At 41.1% G+C, this 20,301-nt stretch overlaps 1 protein-coding gene across 1 annotated transcript; it reads left to right on the forward strand.

Annotated features, from left to right (window-relative positions):
- The first annotated feature begins 3,819 nt into the window (after positions 1-3,819).
- On the forward strand, positions 3,820-4,404 carry LOC129250362 (uncharacterized). The gene has a single exon (XM_054889991.1). It carries the CDS (start codon positions 3,820-3,822, stop codon positions 4,402-4,404), a length of 585 nt encoding a protein of 194 aa, XP_054745966.1.
- Positions 4,405-20,301: the final 15,897 nt, after the last annotated feature.

Consider the following 20,301-nt stretch of genomic DNA (forward strand, 5'->3'; position numbering starts at 1 on the left):
CAAGTCGATCCTTAGACTTAGTCACATGGGCACTAGGGTGGTCCAAAAAAAATGTGTATGCTGCCGCCCCCCAAAATAGTAAAGAATGAAAAATAAAAAGACCCGTATTTTTTTTTTTTTAATCAGACCATATATTTATGGTGCCGCCGGGGCTTTGAAATATCCCATGTATTTTGCATTGGAAAAAAATACTTTTTCGTAGATTTCATGTAAAAACCTGGAAAATGAATATATTTTAACCGGATAACTCTGTTTCTCTTCATAATTGGTCAGGGAATAACAACCAATTATGAAATAATTAATTTTTTTTGTAATATAATAATATAATATAAGTAATATAAAATATTGTTTTTCGATTTTTTCTTAGATTTTCGTTTTATGGGGGCTTTTTGGGGTTCTATAAAAAAAAGTTAATACAAAAAAATTAATTATTTCATAATTAGTTGTTATTCCCTGACCAATTATGAAGAGAAACTGAGGTATCCGGTTAAAATATATTAATTTTCCAGGTTTTTACATGAAATCTACGAAAAAGTATTTTTTTCCCATGCAAAATACATGGGATATTTCAAAGCCCCGGCGGCACCATTAAATATGGTCTGATTAAAAAAAAAATACGGGTATTTTTATTTTTCATTCTTTACCATTATGGGGGTGGCAGCATAAAAATTTTAATATAAATTTTTTCCCATGCATTTTTGGACCACCCTAATGGGCACGCATGCTACTTCGAATGCCCAGATTTGTCCTGTGCTGACTTCTGCTTCGGCTATTGTTCAGCACTCAGGAAAATAGGACCACGATTCAGCTTCAAGTGTGCCAGGTGCTCCAATTCTATGCAATGCTCCAATCACTTTATGGTGATGGGCTCAGACATTATGTCATCCCAACTTAGTGTATTGCGCCATATGTCTTGAAACTCCGTCTTTGAATTTAAGAGGCGGTTCCCTCAAATTAACGGTAAACATGAAATAGTCTCCCTATGTGTTCGAAAAGGCACAAAAGACCATGAGGTGTGAACATCCTTTCCGTCGACGATGTAAACTGATATGTTAGTAGATGAATTGGAAATGCTTGCGATTAGTTCAGCGCGTTTCGGTGCCCACTTTCGAAGTTCAAACCCTCTTTCCCTCAAAAAGAAATCCATTATTTTCTCGGTAGATGGCTGTAAATTTAAAGTTTATACTCCTTGTCAAGGTGACATTTTCACTAAACAAATTTTTTTGTTGTTTTTTGTTTGTTCCATTCAGTTGTGAGTTAGCAATGGAAGTCAACAAAGGGTAAATTCGGTACATTTTATAGTTTTTCTTTGATAAAGGTAAAAATGCAAGCCACACCCTTGAAATTGTGAGTGGTGCTTATAGTGTTGATACGAGGGGTGCCTTTTATATGTCGGGATTAGAGAACAAAAACAAATTTTAATCATCGAAAATCACTTTATTGTTTTTCAAAATATTCTCCATGAAGATCTATACACTTTTGCATGCGTTTGAACCAATTGTCGAAGCACTTTTGCCACTCTGAATGAGGGACCTCCAAAACATGCATTCTGAATGCCGCAACCGCTTCTTCAGTTGTCGAAAAACGTTGACCTCTCAGTTTGTTTTTTACGTACGGGAATACGGGAATTTTTTTTGTTTGTTCCATTCAGTTGTGAGTTAGCAATGGAAGTCAACAAAGGGTAAATTCGGTACATTTTATAGTTTTTCTTTGATAAAGGTAAAAATGCAAGCCACACCGTTGAAATTGTGAGTGGTGCTTATAGTGTTGATACGAGGGGTGCCTTTTATATGTCGGGATTAGAGAACAAAAACAAATTTTAATCATCGAAAATCATTTTATTGTTTTTCAAAATATTCTCCATGAAGATCTATACACTTTTGCATGCGTTTGAACCAATTGTCGAAGCACTTTTGCCACTCTGAATGAGGGACCTCCAAAACATGCATTCTGAATGCCGCAACCGCTTCTTCAGTTGTCGAAAAACGTTGACCTCTCAGTTTGTTTTTTACGTACGGGAATACGGGAATTTTTTTTGTTTGTTCCATTCAGTTGTGAGTTAGCAATGGAAGTCAACAAAGGGTAAATTCGGTACATTTTATAGTTTTTCTTTGATAAAGGTAAAAATGCAAGCCACACCGTTGAAATTGTGAGTGGTGCTTATAGTGTTGATACGAGGGGTGCCTTTTATATGTCGGGATTAGAGAACAAAAACAAATTTTAATCATCGAAAATCACTTTATTGTTTTTCAAAATATTCTCCATGAAGATCTATACACTTTTTGCATGCGTTTGAACCAATTGTCGAAGCACTTTTGCCACTCTGAATGAGGGACCTCCAAAACATGCATTCTGAATGCCGCAACCGCTTCTTCAGGTGTCGAAAAACGTTGACCTCTCAGTTTGTTTTTTACGTACGGGAATACGGGAATTTTTTTTGTTTGTTCCATTCAGTTGTGAGTTAGCAATGGAAGTCAACAAAGGGTAAATTCGGTACATTTTATAGTTTTTCTTTGATTAAGGTAAAAATGCAAGCCACACCGTTGAAATTGTGAGTGGTGCTTATAGTTTTGATACGAGGGGTGCCTTTTATATGTCGGGATTAGAGAACAAAACCAAATTTTAATCATCGAAAATCACTTTATTGTTTTTCAAAATATTCTCCATGAAGATCTATACACTTTTTGCATGCGTTTGAACCAATTGTCGAAGCACTTTTGCCACTCTGAATGAGGGACCTCCAAAACATGCATTCTGAATGCCGAAACCGCTTCTTCAGGTGTCGAAAAACGTTGACCTCTCAGTTTTTTTTTTTTTTTTGTTTTTTGTACGTACGGGAATAAACCCTTGGGGGAGCCTGTTATCCCGAGAGGGCGCGTCCCCAGGTGGTGGATAGGGGAACACCTCCCAGATATGGAAGGTAGGAGAGTAGGTCTCCCGCGAACCACACAGGCCGAAGACGTAAATTTCGTTAAAAAAACTCCCTCAACCCAAGGTGTGATGCGACCCGTGCCTATTGGGTGGGTTTGGCAGCCGGGGGACTAAACAAGGCTGTCTTTGAACGGAGTCCTCCTGATATCAGGCAGCTTCAGGTTGTAACGGTGGCCTTGCCATGGTATGGGGCGCTGCCATGGTCGACCGGTTATTTCCCCTAATTCCTCCTTGGTCACCGCGCATGGCGACATGCGCAGCCTCTTAGGCGGGGCAGGTGACCGTACGAACCAGAATAATGAAACCAACAAAAAAACAAAAATCGGATAGCGGCGGGAAACAGACGGACAAAGTGACGGAAAGACAAACGGACGCACTGACAGCACAAGACAGACAAACGGACACACAAACTAAGCGACAGGACAAGCAATCGGTCACCCATGACAAACTGGGGATCGGATCTTCCACGGAGGATGAGCTCCTGGCCTCTAGCCAGGAAGTAGTTGAGGGTAAAGCTGTGGGCCACAGCACGCCAACAACAATAAATAAACCGACAACATCCGCTAAAGCCATGGGGCAAAAGCGCGCCAATAAAGGCCCATCAAGGTAGAAGCTCTACCAGAGGTCTCTCGCTATCCTTGGCAGGATTCGTAAGAACGAGACCGAAGGCAAAGCTCATCCCAAAGATGAGGCTGACAAGGCAAGGTATCAAAAGGTGGTGGACGAATATCTGGCATTCCAAACCCCCCGAAAACAGAGGCCAAAAAACGTAACCGTTCGCAAGACGAAAACAAAAGGGCAGCAAAGAAGCACAAGATCTCAGATCAGGGTGCGGTTGTCCCCAAACTTACCAAACAGTTCAGTGAGGTGGCACGGGACCACCTTCAAATGGCACTGGTGGACGAAACTTCCAACCGCGGCAAACCTGTGCTTGAAAAATGGTCGGAGATTGAGGCACGGTTGTCTCGCATAATCGTCGACCATGTCATGGCGAACCCGGAGGGTCAATCGCCAGGTTTCGACTCGGTGGAAGTGGTTCGCGGTTGCTGGGTAATCAAATGTGATGACCAGTACTCATTGCATTTCCTGAAAAAAGCGATTGGCGAAATTCAGAACAGCTGGGATGGCTTGAGGCTCAAGCTCATTCCAGCTAGCGAGATACCACGAAGGCCGAGGGCTCGCATCTGGATACCAAACATGGAGTTTGAAGCCAATCAGTTGATTCCCTATCTCCAGGCTCACAACCGCGCAGGGCCGATGGCCGATTGGTCGATCATCAAAGCGGAGGCTCCGCAAAAGCACAGCGTGTCGTTCCTCCTTCAAATTACAGAAGAGAGCCTTGAACCACTGCAAAAAGTGGAAAACAAACTTCGGTTCGGCATACGGAAGGCCCAGCTGAAGATATTCCGTTCTGCGAATCCGGAGGAGGAGCAGGATGAGGTTGACGGCACCAGTGAACTGGCATGCAGTTAAATGACGCCGAACCTGCGGAAGCAAACCAATAAAAATGGTTTTAAAGGTTGTCCAAATTAACCTGCAGCATTCACGAACTGCAACGGGCAACCTAACCATTCTCCTAGGGGAGGAGAACGTTGACATAGCCTTAATCCAGGAACCCTGGGTGCGGAGCAACGAGGTGAAGGGGTTCCCTGGAAGAAACTACAATCTGTACTATAAACGTACTCAAGGTAATCCTAGATCATGTATTGTAGCCAAAAAACACTTAAACATATTTTTAATCCCATCATACAGTTCACAGGATGTGACGGCCGTTGAGGTGGAAGCTGCTGACGGTGTCAGCATCACACTTGCATCCATCTATATGGCACATGATCGGCCAGCACCGCCCGAGGAGGCTTGTGGGCTTGTGCTTGAAGGTACCAGAAACAAAACCCTGCTACTCGGATGCGACGCCAACGCGAGGCATGCGTTGTGGGGAAGCTCTGAGACAAACGACCGAGGTGAGTCTTTATATAATTTTATTATTAATACTAACTTATCGGTATGTAACAGGGGTAACACTCCCACTTTCACCTTTCCTAGTACGGAGTACTTCAGAGGATGGGAGGAAGTGATTGATGTTACTCTACTATCTGAAAATAGCTCAGTAAGGGTAGATAATTGGAGGGTATCCAATAAAAGGTCCTTTTCTGATCATAGTTGGATCCTCTACGATTTGGATCTTAAGGTAGATCCACCCCTACCGTATCGAAATCCTTTAAGTACTAACTGGAAGAGGTTCAAAAATGCAGTAAACAATAGGTTAGGAGAGATTCCTATCTCTCAAATCACTCTCACGGAAAACCTTGAGAGTAGGGTCATAACACTGGAAAAGGCATTTAGTAGGGCCTACAAAACGTCCTGCCCCATAAAATTTAGCAAAAAAACTCACCCTCCTTGGTGGAGCAGTGAGCTCTTAAAACTAAGGGAAAAATCTAGATCAACTTTAACCTCAGCTACTCGACGGGAAATTGGGAATTGTACAGAGAAAGTCGGAGACAGTACAAAAAGGCAATCAGGGCCGCCAAAAAAGAGAGCTGGAGGGAATTTTGCTCGTCAATCGAATCCACCAGGTATTCTGCTAGGCTCAGCCGTGTTCTTTCCAAAGACCACTCAATGTCTTCTTGGGTCAAGAAACCTGACGGAACTTGGACTGCTACAGCAGAGGAATCGCTAGAGCTTCTGCTAAACACGCATTTTCCGGGATGCAGCGCTTACGAAAGTGAGAGGGGAAACATTAGGCGGAGCCAATATAATCCACAGCATCTTGCAAATGAAATTATTACCAAAGAAAAAGGTGCATGGGCAATCAAATCTTTCTCACCCTTTAAATCTCCGGGGCCAGATGGGATCATTCCAAAGATGTTACAGGAAACCTTGGACTGTATCAGTCTTTCGTCTTTCCTGTTAAAAACCTTTGAAAGACTTTTGGATATGCACCTCAGAAGCTCTTTGGAGAGCTCTGGTATATCAACTTCACAACACGCATACCTTAAAGGCAAATCTACGGAGACAGCGCTTCACGAGGTAATCCGAACTATAGAGGGCTCTCTAGAGAGCAAACATTATACCATTGCGGCATTCTTGGATATCGAAGGCGCCTTTAACAATGTTAGCACAGATGCCATCCAACGGGCGTTGATAGACCTGGAGGTGGACAGTTGCGTTAGTAGCTGGGTCATCTCCATGCTAGAAACCAGGATCATCAAAGCTAATATGGGTAATATCAACATAACCAAGAAGGTCCACGGGGGCCCTCCACAAGGAGGAGTATTATCTCCACTTCTTTGGCTATGTGTGATCAGCAAAATCTTAATAAGACTTGACGGAGGTGGGGTAAAAGTGGTGGCGTACGCTGATGATGCTAATGGTGTCAGGACTTTGTCCAAATACGATCAGTGGGATCATCCAAAGGGCGTTAGGCGAGCTTAACTCTTGGGCCACAGGATGTGGGCTAAGTTTAAACCCGCGTAAAACAGAACTTATGCTTTTTACCACCAGATACAAGGTACCAATTTTTACCCTACCAAATATCAACGGACAAACTCTGTCTTTATCAACCAGTGCAAAGTACTTAGGGGTAATTTTGGACTCCAAACTTAGCTGGAAGTTAAACGTCGAAGAACGGGTAAGGAAAGCAGAAATTGCTTTATATGCCTGCAAACGTATGCTTGGAAGAAGATGGGGTCTTCAACCTAAGCATACATTATGGCTGTATAAGGTGGTTATACGACCAATTTTAACGTATGGCTCGGTAGTTTGGTGGAAAGCTCTAGAGAGAGAGTACAATACCAAATTACTCGGCAGAATACAAAGATCAGCCTGTGCAATAACAGTCGGTGCAATCAGATCATGTCCTAGAGAGGCTCTCAATGCACTGACACACGTTATTCCAATAGACCTACATATAAAGAAGACGGCAACCATGAGTGCATTTAGGTTAAATGAAGCGGGTCGCTGGAAAGAAAAAACTAATGGTCACGCTAGTCTATTATGGCGACAAACTCAGTTAACCTCGGTGAGGACTGACTACATCGTCCCGATGGTAACGTTCAATAGGAATTTTGCCACACTCTTTCCATCCAAAAAAGAATGGAATACCACAGTCTATACAGATGGCAGTAAAATGGATTGTGGTGTCGGAGCTGGTATATATTCTCAGAGACTTGGAATTGAAAAATCTGTGCGTCTCCCTAATACCAATAGCGTCTTCCAAGCGTAAGTACTAGCGATTGGGGATGCCTGTAGGTTACTAATCGCAGATTTCTCTGCCCTATTCTTTCGGATAGCCAAGCTGCAATCCAGGCGCTGGATGCGACTATAACAACCTCTAAAGTGGTGGAGCAAAGTAGGAATAGCCTCACCAACTTGAGTGAAAACCATAGCGTAACCTTAATTTGGGTCCCGGGACACCGGAACATAGAAGGTAACGAAAAACCTGATGAACTGGCAAGAGGGGGATCTGCCATGAATAGCGCTCTTGCAGTACTAGTACTCACTCCACTAGGTGCGGTCAAGAATGCAATTTCCCTAAAATACCTTCGAATTGCAGAGTGTAGATGGAGAGACCAGACGAAATGCAAAATCAGCAGAACGTTATGGCCCACCTACAACCTCAAGCAATCGTCGACATTAATAAACATGAAACGACGGGACACCTGCAGACTTTCGGCAGTCATAACTGGCTTCTGGTCTATCGGAGAACAAGCCGCCAAAATGGGCATCCCTCACAACACATACTGTCATAATTGTAAACAACCGGAGAAAAAAGAAACAATCTTCCATTTTCTCTGTGAATGCCCTGCTCTATGGAAGGACAGAATGTCAACCCTGGGCAAACCGCTGTTCGAGAGTCTCGAGCAGCTGTCTGGCTTAGACGTCAACAACCTAATAAGGTTCCTAAACCGCACAGACTGGATATAGTCCTGCTGTAAATAACTGCTAAACAATTTGGTAACGAGGATGTGGCAACAAAATGGTGCGGAAGCGCTAGTTGGATTCTGGATGAATCACCACTCTAACCAACCAACCAACCCAACGGGAATAAAAAGAAGTCATTCGGTGCCAAGTCAGGACTATACGGCGGATGACCCATTAATTTGATGTTTTGGGTGCTCAAAAATGCAGTTGTTTGAGCCGATGTGTGAGAGCTCGCATTGTCCTGGTGAAGAGTGATCCGTCTTTGGCGATTGGTTTTCCTAATTTCTTGGAAGACAACTGGCAAGCAAATGGTTGTGTACCACTCAGAATTTACTGTTCTGCGTTGTTCTAGTGGTACGGTTGCGACATGTCCAGTTTTTCCGAAAAAACAGGCGACCATTTGCTTGGAAGTGCTTCGTGCGCGAACAACTTTTGTTGGATTTGGCTCATCTTGAAACACCCATACAGTCGATTGCTGTTTACTTTCTGGCTTATACGCGTAAATCCATGATTCATCACCTGTCACGATGTCATAGACGTGTTTCGGAGCCCCGCGACCGTATTTTTTGAGCATTTCCTTCGACCAATCGACACGAGTCTTTTTTTGTGCGATTGACAAATTGTGTGGGATCCAACGCGAACAAATTTTTTTGACAGTCAAATGTTTATGCAATATTGAATGTATGCTGGTCCCACTAATGCATAAGATTGTCTCAATCTCACGATAGGTCACATGACGATCTTGCAATATCAGTTCGCGCACAGCATCAATGGTTGTCGGAACAACAACTGATTTTGGACGACCTTCACGAAATTCGTCTTGGAGTGAACTACGACCACGATTGAATTCACCATACCATCGATAAACACTGGTCCTTGATGGAGCTTCATCGTCAAAAAATGAATTAAGTTCATCCATGCAATGTTGCTGAGTTAATCCACGTCGAAAGTTGTAAAAAATAATCGCACGAAAAGGTTCACGATTTAATTCCATTTTTGGACCGAGATGAATCTTTTAAGTTACTGTAAACAACACAAATAGCGCTGGTATTTTAAAGCGCTCTGAGTACGTAAAAGCCAAAAAATGTCAAACTTTGCGATACAGCTGTCAGTTGCCAGATTGCAACACCAGGGTTGCCAAATCCCGAAATATAAAAGGCACCCCTCGTACTGTAACAGCTAATTACTGGCAGTTTTGGTTCCGTTGATTCCGTTCAGGCATTTTTGATGTCGATAATGTCGAAAATGTCGATAAAATCAGAGAAATAATCGATGTTGACCAGCATGTTAGTAGTCGTAGCATCGTCCAGGAGCTAAAACCGTCCATAAAATAGTTTTAAACCATTTGCCCAAACAATTTTCGGAAAAATGATAAATTACTTTCTTATTTTAACTCAGGAACTAATTCTAATAGCATTAATATAAATATAAAATGATAATACACATACTAGCGGCCTCTTGAACATCAACGAAACATTTTGATAAATGTGGTTATTTTTCGTTTGTTTACTTAATTTTTATTATTTCCTGGCGGTCATCGTAGCCGAATGGACTGGTGCGGGTTGCCTTCCGTTTATGCTCGGGTTCAAAATTCCGGTCAATGAACACTACATGATAGGTCAAGTTTTTCCTTATAGTGGTCGCCACTTGGCAGGTGAATTTTTTCATGAAGAAGCCACTGTGTACAAAATGCAGAGGTGTGGCCAACGTCAGACCATTAACTGACTTTTAGCAAATTTTGATGGCGCTAGCTGATTTGCTGACGTAACCCATATTATGATAGCGGTTTGTTTAAGGTAAACCTGAGAAGGTGTTATTGAAATGAAGAAAAAATCAACTCAGCCAACTCTCATGTTACTTCGTTGACATCTGAACAACAGCTGATTGTATGGTAAAAAAATTTAAAAGGTGCGGCCAATATTAGACCGACTCTCAGCGAATTTAAAAGGAACAGCTGATGGACTAACGTAACCGGGTTATTTACGCAAAAACTGAGATTGGCTGGTGATATACGAAAAAATTCGTCCATGTTGCTTCGTTAGCGTTTGAAACATACATAGATGACAAAATGTGAAGCGGATCATTTTATATTAGAGCGCACCTGGGAACTTGTTTGAGTACTTTGTAGCATTGTCAATACCTGAACAGCTTATATACAATTGCGGTGCCCAAAATAAGACACCAAAGAAACTGATGAAAATAGTTCGTTTTTACGTTAATGGAAAAGTTTCGTGGCTTACATATCATTACAACAAAATGCTTACATTATAGTCTGTTTTTAGAATTTTCACAGAGCCTATTCTATCCTTATCGTTTTACTTCATCTTGTGTAGATAATATGTACATTATAGTATGGTTCTAATGAGACCACTGTCAAATTCATTCACACTTTGTTGAATACCTTTTGCATATACTATATTTGTGAAGAATAAGTTTTGATAATGAAAATAAATTCAATTTTTCGACTCCAAAGCAAAAAAAGCACTCTTTATTTATCTTCTTCTTTGTATTGATTCATACTTATTCACAGCACTTAAAGGGAATTAGTAAAAGAACTTCAAATTCTTTGGAAAAACCACTACTAAACCAACAAAAACAAATAACACACTATATCGACACTGTCAATAAACTGTTTTCACAAACTTTAATTCCCGCTTTTTTATGAAATATACAATGTATTTCACATAATTTTTTGATTAATTTAATGTTGGGTATGTTAACCGTTAGCTTCAATAACATTTTGTAGGCGCTTTTTCATAGAATCTATCAATTTGTTTATAACGAGTACGTTCGGTACATTCTGTCATTCCTACATTATTGCAGTTTTTAATGCTGCGGCATTCTTTGAATGTCTTTTATGGTCTTATGTCTTTTGGGGGTTTGTGCATTTTTCACTTTACCGCAATTAGCTAAATTTCAAATTTGGACTATTCTTAGTGATAAGCCCAATTTTTTTATCACTGCCAACCAAATTATTTTTTCAATATATTTAAATATTGTTTGGCGTCCATTGTGTCGTCCGTAAACACCGAGTCTCCTACTCCTTTACTTGAAATACACCTCCAAACCATTACGGAAATTTTCCCAAATTTAACAGTGGGAAGTATAATATATTTCGATATTGTAAAGCTGTCAAAGACTTGCGCCATGCTCTAGTCGGTCCATTGTTGTAATATAGCATTATCTTTGTCACATCGCAAAACATAACGTCGTCCGAATAATCTTCTGGTTCGAAAATGTGGTTGAAAGCAAAACACAGGCGTTTTTCTACATTTTTTGCAGACAGCAATAGTTTCTAACGTGTGATCTCGATGAATATTTCTGGTACAGTATGGCTTGATGCACTGTTTCATGAGAGACAACAATACCACACTCCTTGTTGAGCTCCTTTGCAAGTGTTCTCAAGGAAACTCTTGAGTTTTGATCCAATTTTCGGATCATCAAGCTTTCTGCACGTCCAGTAATTTTTGTTTTAGATCCACCTGCACGCCTTTAATCTAATCTACCCTCTCCGAAGTGAATGACGTATGACTCCCACAGGTATAAACAAACCACCCAACACATGCCGAATGAGTCTCCGGGCATATGCGGAGAATCGAAGGAAAAGAGCGATACGATCAATCCGTTTCTAGGGCAAGCGAGAATCGCTCGCTCACCTGTAAAAAGACAAATACTCACTCCTGTGCGAGCATAAAACTCCAGACATGGAAAAAAGCGACAAAGCGAGAATCAGACGTGGAGCCGCTAAGTGTGATGGGAGAAAAAAAAGAGCTCATTAGTATGATGGAAGTACAGAGGCATATCAACATTCCAATGAAAGACTTGGTGAGTGCAATAGGAAGGCAGCATCAGAAAGCATTAGTCATGCACAGCATATCTAAGCCACCCACTGTGCTTGCCAATCAAAGCACACAAACCGACACAATGGAGAACGAAAAAGCAAGCAAAGAGAGCCCTCACAGCTGCCAGTAGCGGGCGAGATGCGCCCAATTCGCCGCACACAAATAGCAAAGTGCATCCGCTTAGAATCGCCGAGATGACCAATAGAGGTCAGGCCCAAAGAGCAACAACACTACTCCAACCCATCAAAAGGGCATTAGAAAGACGGCGAAGGACGAATTATTATTCAAACTAAAGCGGCAAGCTGATCCAGCTACTGAAAAGCTCAAGACGGCAATAGAAGGTGTCCTTGGCGAAAGTGCACAGGCTCGCTCCATAACACAAGAAACGGCCATACAAATAGAAGGTATTGATGAAGTGACGTCCAGAGAAGAAGTGTTAGAGGCGATAAAAATAGCCTCCCTGACGGAAAAGTTGCGCTATCGGTCCTTTGAGCAATGGGCACAGCATACGGTGGCACGCAGACATGCACCATCAGCCTACCATTACTTAGTGTTTCAGATGTGGAGGGCAAGACCATAAGGTTAAAAACTGCTTAAGTACGCCGAGGTGTGCGCTATGCCTACAGCACGGCGAAAGTGACACTCACCATGTGTCGGGAGGGCGAACATGCCCCGCATTCCAGAGAGGAGCCCAACCGAAGAAAGTATGAAGGTCTTGCAACTTAACCTCAACCACTGCGAAGCAGCGCAAAGCATGCTTACCCAAACGGTATACGAGCTGGACATCGATGTTGCTATACTTAGCGAGCAGTATAAAAACAGGCATGAGGCGTCATGGGCCAGCAACGCAACTGGCAAGTGGGCCATATGGAGCTACGGGAGTAACCCAACCCATCTGGGGAAGCAGTTGCAACAACTGGCTATGTGCGTGGCAAAATAAATAACATACACATATACAGCTGCAGTAAAGTGGGGATGTAATAGAATGAACCCGAAAGGGAGCTTTTAAATGCACTAGCAGCTCTTGATTTCGTTCTACTCAAGAGTGGCACAGAGAACACATTTAGCAAAAATGGTACGGGTTCCATCATAGACCTTTCGTTCAAAAGCAGGGGACTAAGTAAAGCTTCAAGATGGTACATCAGCGACTGCTACTCACATAGCTATCATAGGGCAATAATCATTGCCATCGAAAAAGTTCAAGTAGGCACGATACCCTACAAACGGCAGAAAACGGTGGAAAACGAAAAGCTTCGACGAGAAGCTCTTTGAGAGAGTCTTCGACGACACCAAAGTAATATTTACGGTTGAAATTGCAGCGTCGGGGATAAGGTCAGCCATCACCAAAGCATGCGATACCGCTATGGTCCGACAAGGAAGACGCCAAACGCGTAAGCCAGCATACTGGCGGAACCATGAGATTGCTGAGTTGCGAGCACAATGCAATCGGGCCAGAAGGATATGCCATCGCTCACGCAATGCAACCAACACCGTAGAACTCAGGCTCAACTACAATACTAAGCGTAAAGCGCTTAAACCGGCCATTTGCGATAGCAAGCGCAATATGTTCAAGGAGCTATGTCACCACGCCAATAATAACCCATTGAGCTCGACCTATAAAATAATGCAGAGAAAGATGAAGCAAACGGTACAATCAACATGTCCCACTCTCTTCGACCATATTGTACGAGAACTCTTCCCTTCGCAGCTAACTAAGTAGCAAATTATTGCCTCGAAAAGCGCCAGGGCCAGATGGAGTTCCAAACTGCGTTGAGAAAAGCAGTGTCGCAAAACCCGTGCTTGTTTGCGATAGTTTTTCATGTGTACCTGCAAGAAGGACTCTTTCCAAATATCTGGAAATTACAAAAATTGGTACTTGTACTAAAAAAACCAGGTGCTTGCTCTCCAAATGAATACCGTCCACTGTGCATGCTGGACTCCATTGGTAAGTTGTTTGAGCTTGTGATTAAAAACCGGCTGGAAACATATGTAGATGGACAGCTGCCAAGCTACCAGTTTGGCTTTAGGAGGAAGCGATTTACCACAGACGCGATAGAAGCCGTAAATATAGTTGTCAAAAATACGTTCAACAGTGCCAGATGGATAGACATGCTACACGCCCTCCGTGCGATGCAATTCCCTATCTACCTACATGAAGATCTTTGGATTCTGCAGAGTAATTTGGTATTGTACTCTATCCCTAGAAATTTCTACCAAACTAAAGAGACCTACGATAAAATAAGTCGTATAACCGTCTTATACAGCCATAATGTATGCTTAGGTTGAAGACCTCATCTTATTCCAAACATACGTTCACAGGCATATAAAGCAATTTCTACCTTCCTTACCCGTTATTCGACATTTAATTTCCAGCTAAGTTTGGAGTCCAGAATTACCCCTAAGTACTTTGCCGTGGGTGATAATGAGAGAGTTTGTCCGTTAATGTTTGGCACGCTTGCAAATCATTCAATTTTATTATAAAAATTCGTGTTCTGTTAAGAAAGTCTATCGCGTTCTTCTTCCATTTTATAGTCAGTTTAATCGACCCACTGAAGCGGCTATTCGAGTTATTGTGACTAATTTAGAACCAAATTTACATTATTGGACATCAAACCACCAACAAGCTTACGTAGAGTGCGAACTGAATATAAAATATCGCAGCTGTATCGGCCAGTGTTAATGATGACCATCAATTATCGATTCGTCGCCGTTCGCAGCAATTGGGCCTCTGTTACTCAACAACATGGAAAAGTTTGCGAAAGGATTTAGGTGTGAAGCCTTTCAAAATACAGCTGGTGCAAGAATTGAAGCCCAACGACCTACCGAAACGAAGAATTTTTGGTGAATGGGCCGAAGATCCACTTTTTTATCGAAAAATTGCGTTCAGCGACGAAGCTCATTTTTGGATCAATGCGTACGTAAATAAGCAGAATTCTTGATTTTGGAGTGAAGATCAGCCAGAAGAATTGCAAGAGCTACCAATGTATCAAGAAAAGGTCACAGTTTGGTGCGGTTTATGGGCTGGAGGTATCATTGGACAAGACAACATTAAAGCATTTATATGTGAGATACTGGCCGAGCATTGGAAAGGGTATGCCAAAATTGGACTAAGGGGATGGGCCATTTGAAGCACAGTCGCGGTTAACATTTGCATGAAATATTCTTCAAACATTAAATTATATGGACTGTAATATAGATTTAAATAAAAATTTCATGCATTTTTCTTAGTTTTACGTGTTTTTTTGAATAACTTTCCTACAGCTCTTAAAAAATCACCCTCTATATTTTATTGCAGATCCAGGTACACAAGCATCTACGCGGTGTTCAAGTGTTGCCCAGCCAATTGATAGAGATTTGATTACATCTCTCAAAGGTATGTTACATTCTCATAATTGCTACATACATACTTTCAAAACTGCGATTGAGAGTGTTCCAGCAGATCCTCCTGACTGTAATGCCGTAATCCATTCAAATAAAGTTCCTGTTGGAGAAAACAGAGGACGATACAATGCGTCTTAAACGAGTGAAGTAGCAGTGGTGATAGCTGGACAGCAATTTGATAAATGAGATATTGTATTGCATAGTCGTGATGATAATTTGCAAAAAATTTCAGAGCTGCACAGATCCTATGACAGCTTACAATATCCTTTGATGCTATGTCGTGGAGAAAATGGTTATGCCATTAATATTTCTCAAGTTGACCCAATCGGTGGTACACCTCTGAGTAAAACAGTGTCAAGCATGAATTACTATTGCTACCGTATAATGACAAGACGTAACAATTTCAACACTTTACTTAGATATGGAATGTTAACAAACAAATACTTGGTAGATCAATAAGCGAAAATCGAATCTGAGAGATGGGCCTACATCCGTAATAATCAAATGAAATTGAGAGCCGAAAATTACGTTCATCTTCGGGATGCTTTACAGACGAATGAACACTGCAACGGCATTGGGCCGTTGGTTATACTACTTTCATCATTCACAGGTGGACTTCGATATTTACACGAAAATTTGCAGGACGCCATGGCTTACATCAGAAATTACGGCAAACCTGATTTATTTATAACTACAACATGTAACCCAAATTAGTGGGAAATCAAAGAAAATTTTAACATTAATTTAACTATACAAGACAGATGCGATATATTTAACAGAGTTTTTCTGTTAAAGTACAGAAACTCCTGCCCCTCATTAACAAGTCTCATATATTCGGTCCGCCGCGCTGTTATATGTACACAATAGAATGGCAGAAACGTGGCTTACCACATGTACACCTGCTGGTGTGGTTAGTGAACAAAATTAGACCAAACCAAATTGACAGGGTAATTTCAGCTGAATTACCGGATAAAGATGAAGATCCTATCCTGTACGAAATCGTAAAAAAACATATGGTACGAAGCCCTTGCGGGACTTTAAACCCGAATTCTCCATGTAAGCGATATGCTAAATGCAGCAAATAATTTCCGAAGTCGTTCCAAACTCAAACGAGTACTATCGATAACGGATATACCAAATATCGTCGACGATCGCCAGAACAGGGTGGGCAAAATGCTACCGTCCGAAACCATGATATTGATAACCGATGGATCGTTCCCTATAATCCGCTTTTCAACGGCAAACACACGGTACTTCGGTTGATGATTTCCCCGGAGTAAAAAAAGCGGATGCTCTTGGCAGAGTCTATGTGATTCATCCAACAACAGCGAATGGTTTTATCTGAGAATGTTACTGCATATTGTAAAAGGCCCGACAACCTTTGGACACCTAAAAACTGTACAAGGTATTGTTTACAATACTTATCAAGCAGCATGCAAAGCTACGGGGCTCTTGGAAGAGGATTCTCACTGGGAAAACACATTATCAGAGTTAACCTCAGATGATGAACAATATGATCAAAACATATTTGACGAAGAATTACTTGAATTGAACAAAGTAGTGCAATTACTTTCGGGTAAATCGATCAAGAATTTTGTGCTTCCGATGCCAGCTAATACTACTAACTCAGATTTAACTAGCACTGCCGAATTCACAAGAGAAACATCATTCGACCAAACGAGTCTTTCACTATCAACAATTGATAACAATGAAGGGAAATTGTACAGGAAAAACATTTTTAATCAATCTGTTTTAAAAAAAGAGAGATCTACCGGAAAAATTGCGTTAGCTGTTACGCCATACGACATTGCCGCTACGCTTTTGGAAGGAGGCTGAACCGAACACTCTACGTTCAAGCTCCCGCTGAAAATCGCCACCGATGATAATAACAGCGCCTGTAGTGTTTCCAAACAGAGCAATACCGGAAAATTGATGCGTGACTGCTCATTGATAGTCTGGGACGAAGCTGTCATGTCAAACAAGGTGTCTGTGGAAGCACTGGATAGGACAATGCGCGATTAGCGCAAAAAAAATTCACCTATGGGTGGATGTACAATTCTGTTCTCAGGAGATTACCGTCAAATCCTACCAGTTGTGACCCGAGGAGCATGTGCTGACGAAATAAATGCTTCCCTAAAAAGATCCCAACCTTTGGCAACATGTCAATAAATTAGAGCTTAAAACTAATATGAAGGTTTCGTCATCTTCACATGAGAACACGCTATTTCCAGAAATGCTGCTAAAAGTTGGCAATGGAGAGTTAACACAAAGTGTGGGAAGGATTAACATAGAGAACCTTTCTGTTTTGATTGACAACATATAAGAGTTAGTCAACAATGTCTATCCTGCCATTGATAACATAAGTTATAAGACAATATCTTGGTTTAAAGAAAGAGAGTAGGCAAGGCAAATAACTTGATTCTTTCAAAGATTGATGCGCCGACGAAAATATATGATACTACTCAGTCGATATGTTCTCGATTTAGAAGAATCTGTTAATTTTCCTACAGAATTTCTAGACTCTTTGAACCCGTCTGAACTCCTTCCTCACGAAATGGTGTTGAAAGTAGGTTGTCCTGTTATTTTACTAAGAAACCTGAGTCTACCTACACTTTGCAATGGCACGCGTTTGCACTGAAAACTTTCATAAAAGAGTGCAAATGATGTGGTACCGAAAAAGATGTATTGATTCCCCGAATCCCTCTGATACCATCAAATGTACCCTTCCAATTTAAAAGTTTACAGTTTCCGGTAAAGATGTCTTTTGCAATGACCATTAATAAATCGCAGGGTCAAACTATCAACGTTGCAGGGTTAGATTTGAGCGTTGGCTGTTTTTCACATGGCCAACTGTATAGTATGTCGCTTTTTCAAGAGTAACCTCTAGAGAAAACATGTTTGTATTGTCTAATGATAGCTGGGAACGTTGTATATAAAGATTGTTGTAATATATTAATTGTTGTAATTGTAAAAATAAAATAAATAGGTATAAATGGAAAAAGTAAATATGTAAAAATGTAGAATATGAATTTAGATATTCCAAACATAGCAGGAAATCTTCATGGTATAGGCAAAGGGGGATTGCTTTAATGCAAATTTAACGCATGCGGGCCAGGGACAGTAATGAATAAGTCGAAACTACTGGATCGATTTTAATCATTTTTTCAGTGCGTGACATAGGTTATATATTTTGTACTTGTGCGAAGTCGCGGCGGGTCGCCAGTAACATTATAAATTATCTGTTGTGTTACCGAAAACATTTCAAAGAATTCCTGAATATTTTACCCAAGTGGTAATTATAATATAATAATTGCGTAATATCAATGGATAATCTTTTGCCAGGCATTTAAAAAACACAATACATTTTTAAATTTGAATTCCGAATAAAGCATAAATTTGTCACTGAATGATAAAACGGAAGCCTCAAAGTGATCATTGTAAAGCAGAGATAAGGGTAAATCGACGTTCATCGCGCAACACATTCTAAAGGAATTAAAAAGCAAAATGTAAAAACTGTTTATTGTCAGTGTCGAAATAGTTGTTAATCGATTTCGTTTAATTCCCTTTAAATTTTGGGAACAAATAAGAATCAGTACAAAAAATAAGTCAAAGATAAATGAAGAGTGGTTTTTTTTTGCTATTGAAGTGGAAAATTTGAATTTATTTTCTATGTCAAAACTCATTCTTGAGTACTGTATTTCTATTGAAAACTGGGTGCTTGTTTATGTAAATATGTATGTATGTATTTATATAAATATTTTATATCTTGCGCAAGTAATTGAATCGAATTTGAGTTGTGATCTCTTAAAAAAATAATAATTTGCGTGTACAGGGTTTGATTGGAAAGTAATGAGCCTTCCCGCGCGGAGCGTCTGCCAAGCGATCAACCGAATCGGCTGGTGGGGGAAAATGATCGTTGGACCTTCCCCTTCCACTAGAAACCGGTCCCAGTTCGCTGTCAACAGCGGTGCAGTCAACATCGCTCCGCGCGTGAAAGCTGTTTTAAAAGTGTGTTAAGATTTTACAGTGGCGAAAATGCAGCGATCGTTGGAGCAACGTTACTCGATCAAATTTTGCGTAAAGCTAAACAAAACGAGTACCGAAACCATTGGGCTACTCAAGGAGGCTTACGGGGACCAATCTCTGTCCAGTGCCCAGGTAAAATAAGCTCAAAACGATGCTGATCATCTTTTTCGACTCTCGAGGCATCGTCCACAAGGAGTTTGTACCTCCAGGAAGCACTGTAAACGCGGCATTTTACAAAGAAGTGCTCCTTCGGCCCGACCTCGCCTTCCTCTGCACCTCTGCATTGGTCAAGCTGGGGGTTTCGGTGCTTCCCTACCCTCCCTACAGCCCAGACCTGTCCCCTACGGACTTCTTCTTGTTCCCGCGCCTGAAAAGAAAGCTGAAGGGGAGGCGTTTCGACTCCATCGAGGCGATCCAAAAAACAGTGACAGCCGAATTGAACGCGATTCCGGCGGATGAGTTTAAAAAATGTTTTCTGCAGTAGAAGGACCGCTACCAGCGGTATAAGAATATTAGTTGCTTAAGCCAAAAGGTTTAATAAAACTGCTTAAAACAAATAAGGCTCATTACTTTGGCCGAATACCTCCTATTTGTAGCGTGCGTCTTGATCTTGTTTCGCAAATGGAAGGACATACAGTTTTAAGCCGACTCCGAACGGCAAATGGTTTTATGAGGAGCTTTTTCATGGCAGAAATACACACGGAGGTTGCCATTTCCTGCCGAGGGCCGACCGCTATTAGAAAAAACTGTTTTGTTAATTGATGTTCACGCATTCGAGCCTAAGTACTCCCGAATGGTAGACAGGCACCAACCCATTCGGCTACGGCGGTCGCCGTTGTGAGCTCGTTAGTTTGAGATATTTTATAAATGTACTTTTGTCAACTATTTTTGAGTTTAAAAAATAAAGGTTTTTTCCGCCAATTGCCATATTTAAAAAATTTGTTTTTGTTATACACTTCTTATTTTATATTCAATTCATTAAAGTATTAATTTTTTGTTTATTTATGTGTTTTATATTGATGGTGCTTATTTTTATTGCATGTATGTATATTAAATACGGCTGATATTAGTTTGCTTGGGAAGGAGCACTCATTCCTAATCTCAATGGTGGTATTGAAAAGGAAAATTCCCATTAAAAAAGGCTGCCCTTTTTGACAGCGCACCCACGAGAAAAAGAGTTTCACATCTAGTCATCTATGGT

This window comes from Anastrepha obliqua, chromosome 6 (genome assembly GCF_027943255.1).
Source record: "Anastrepha obliqua isolate idAnaObli1 chromosome 6, idAnaObli1_1.0, whole genome shotgun sequence".
In the NCBI taxonomy this organism is placed as follows: Eukaryota; Metazoa; Arthropoda; class Insecta; order Diptera; family Tephritidae; genus Anastrepha; species Anastrepha obliqua.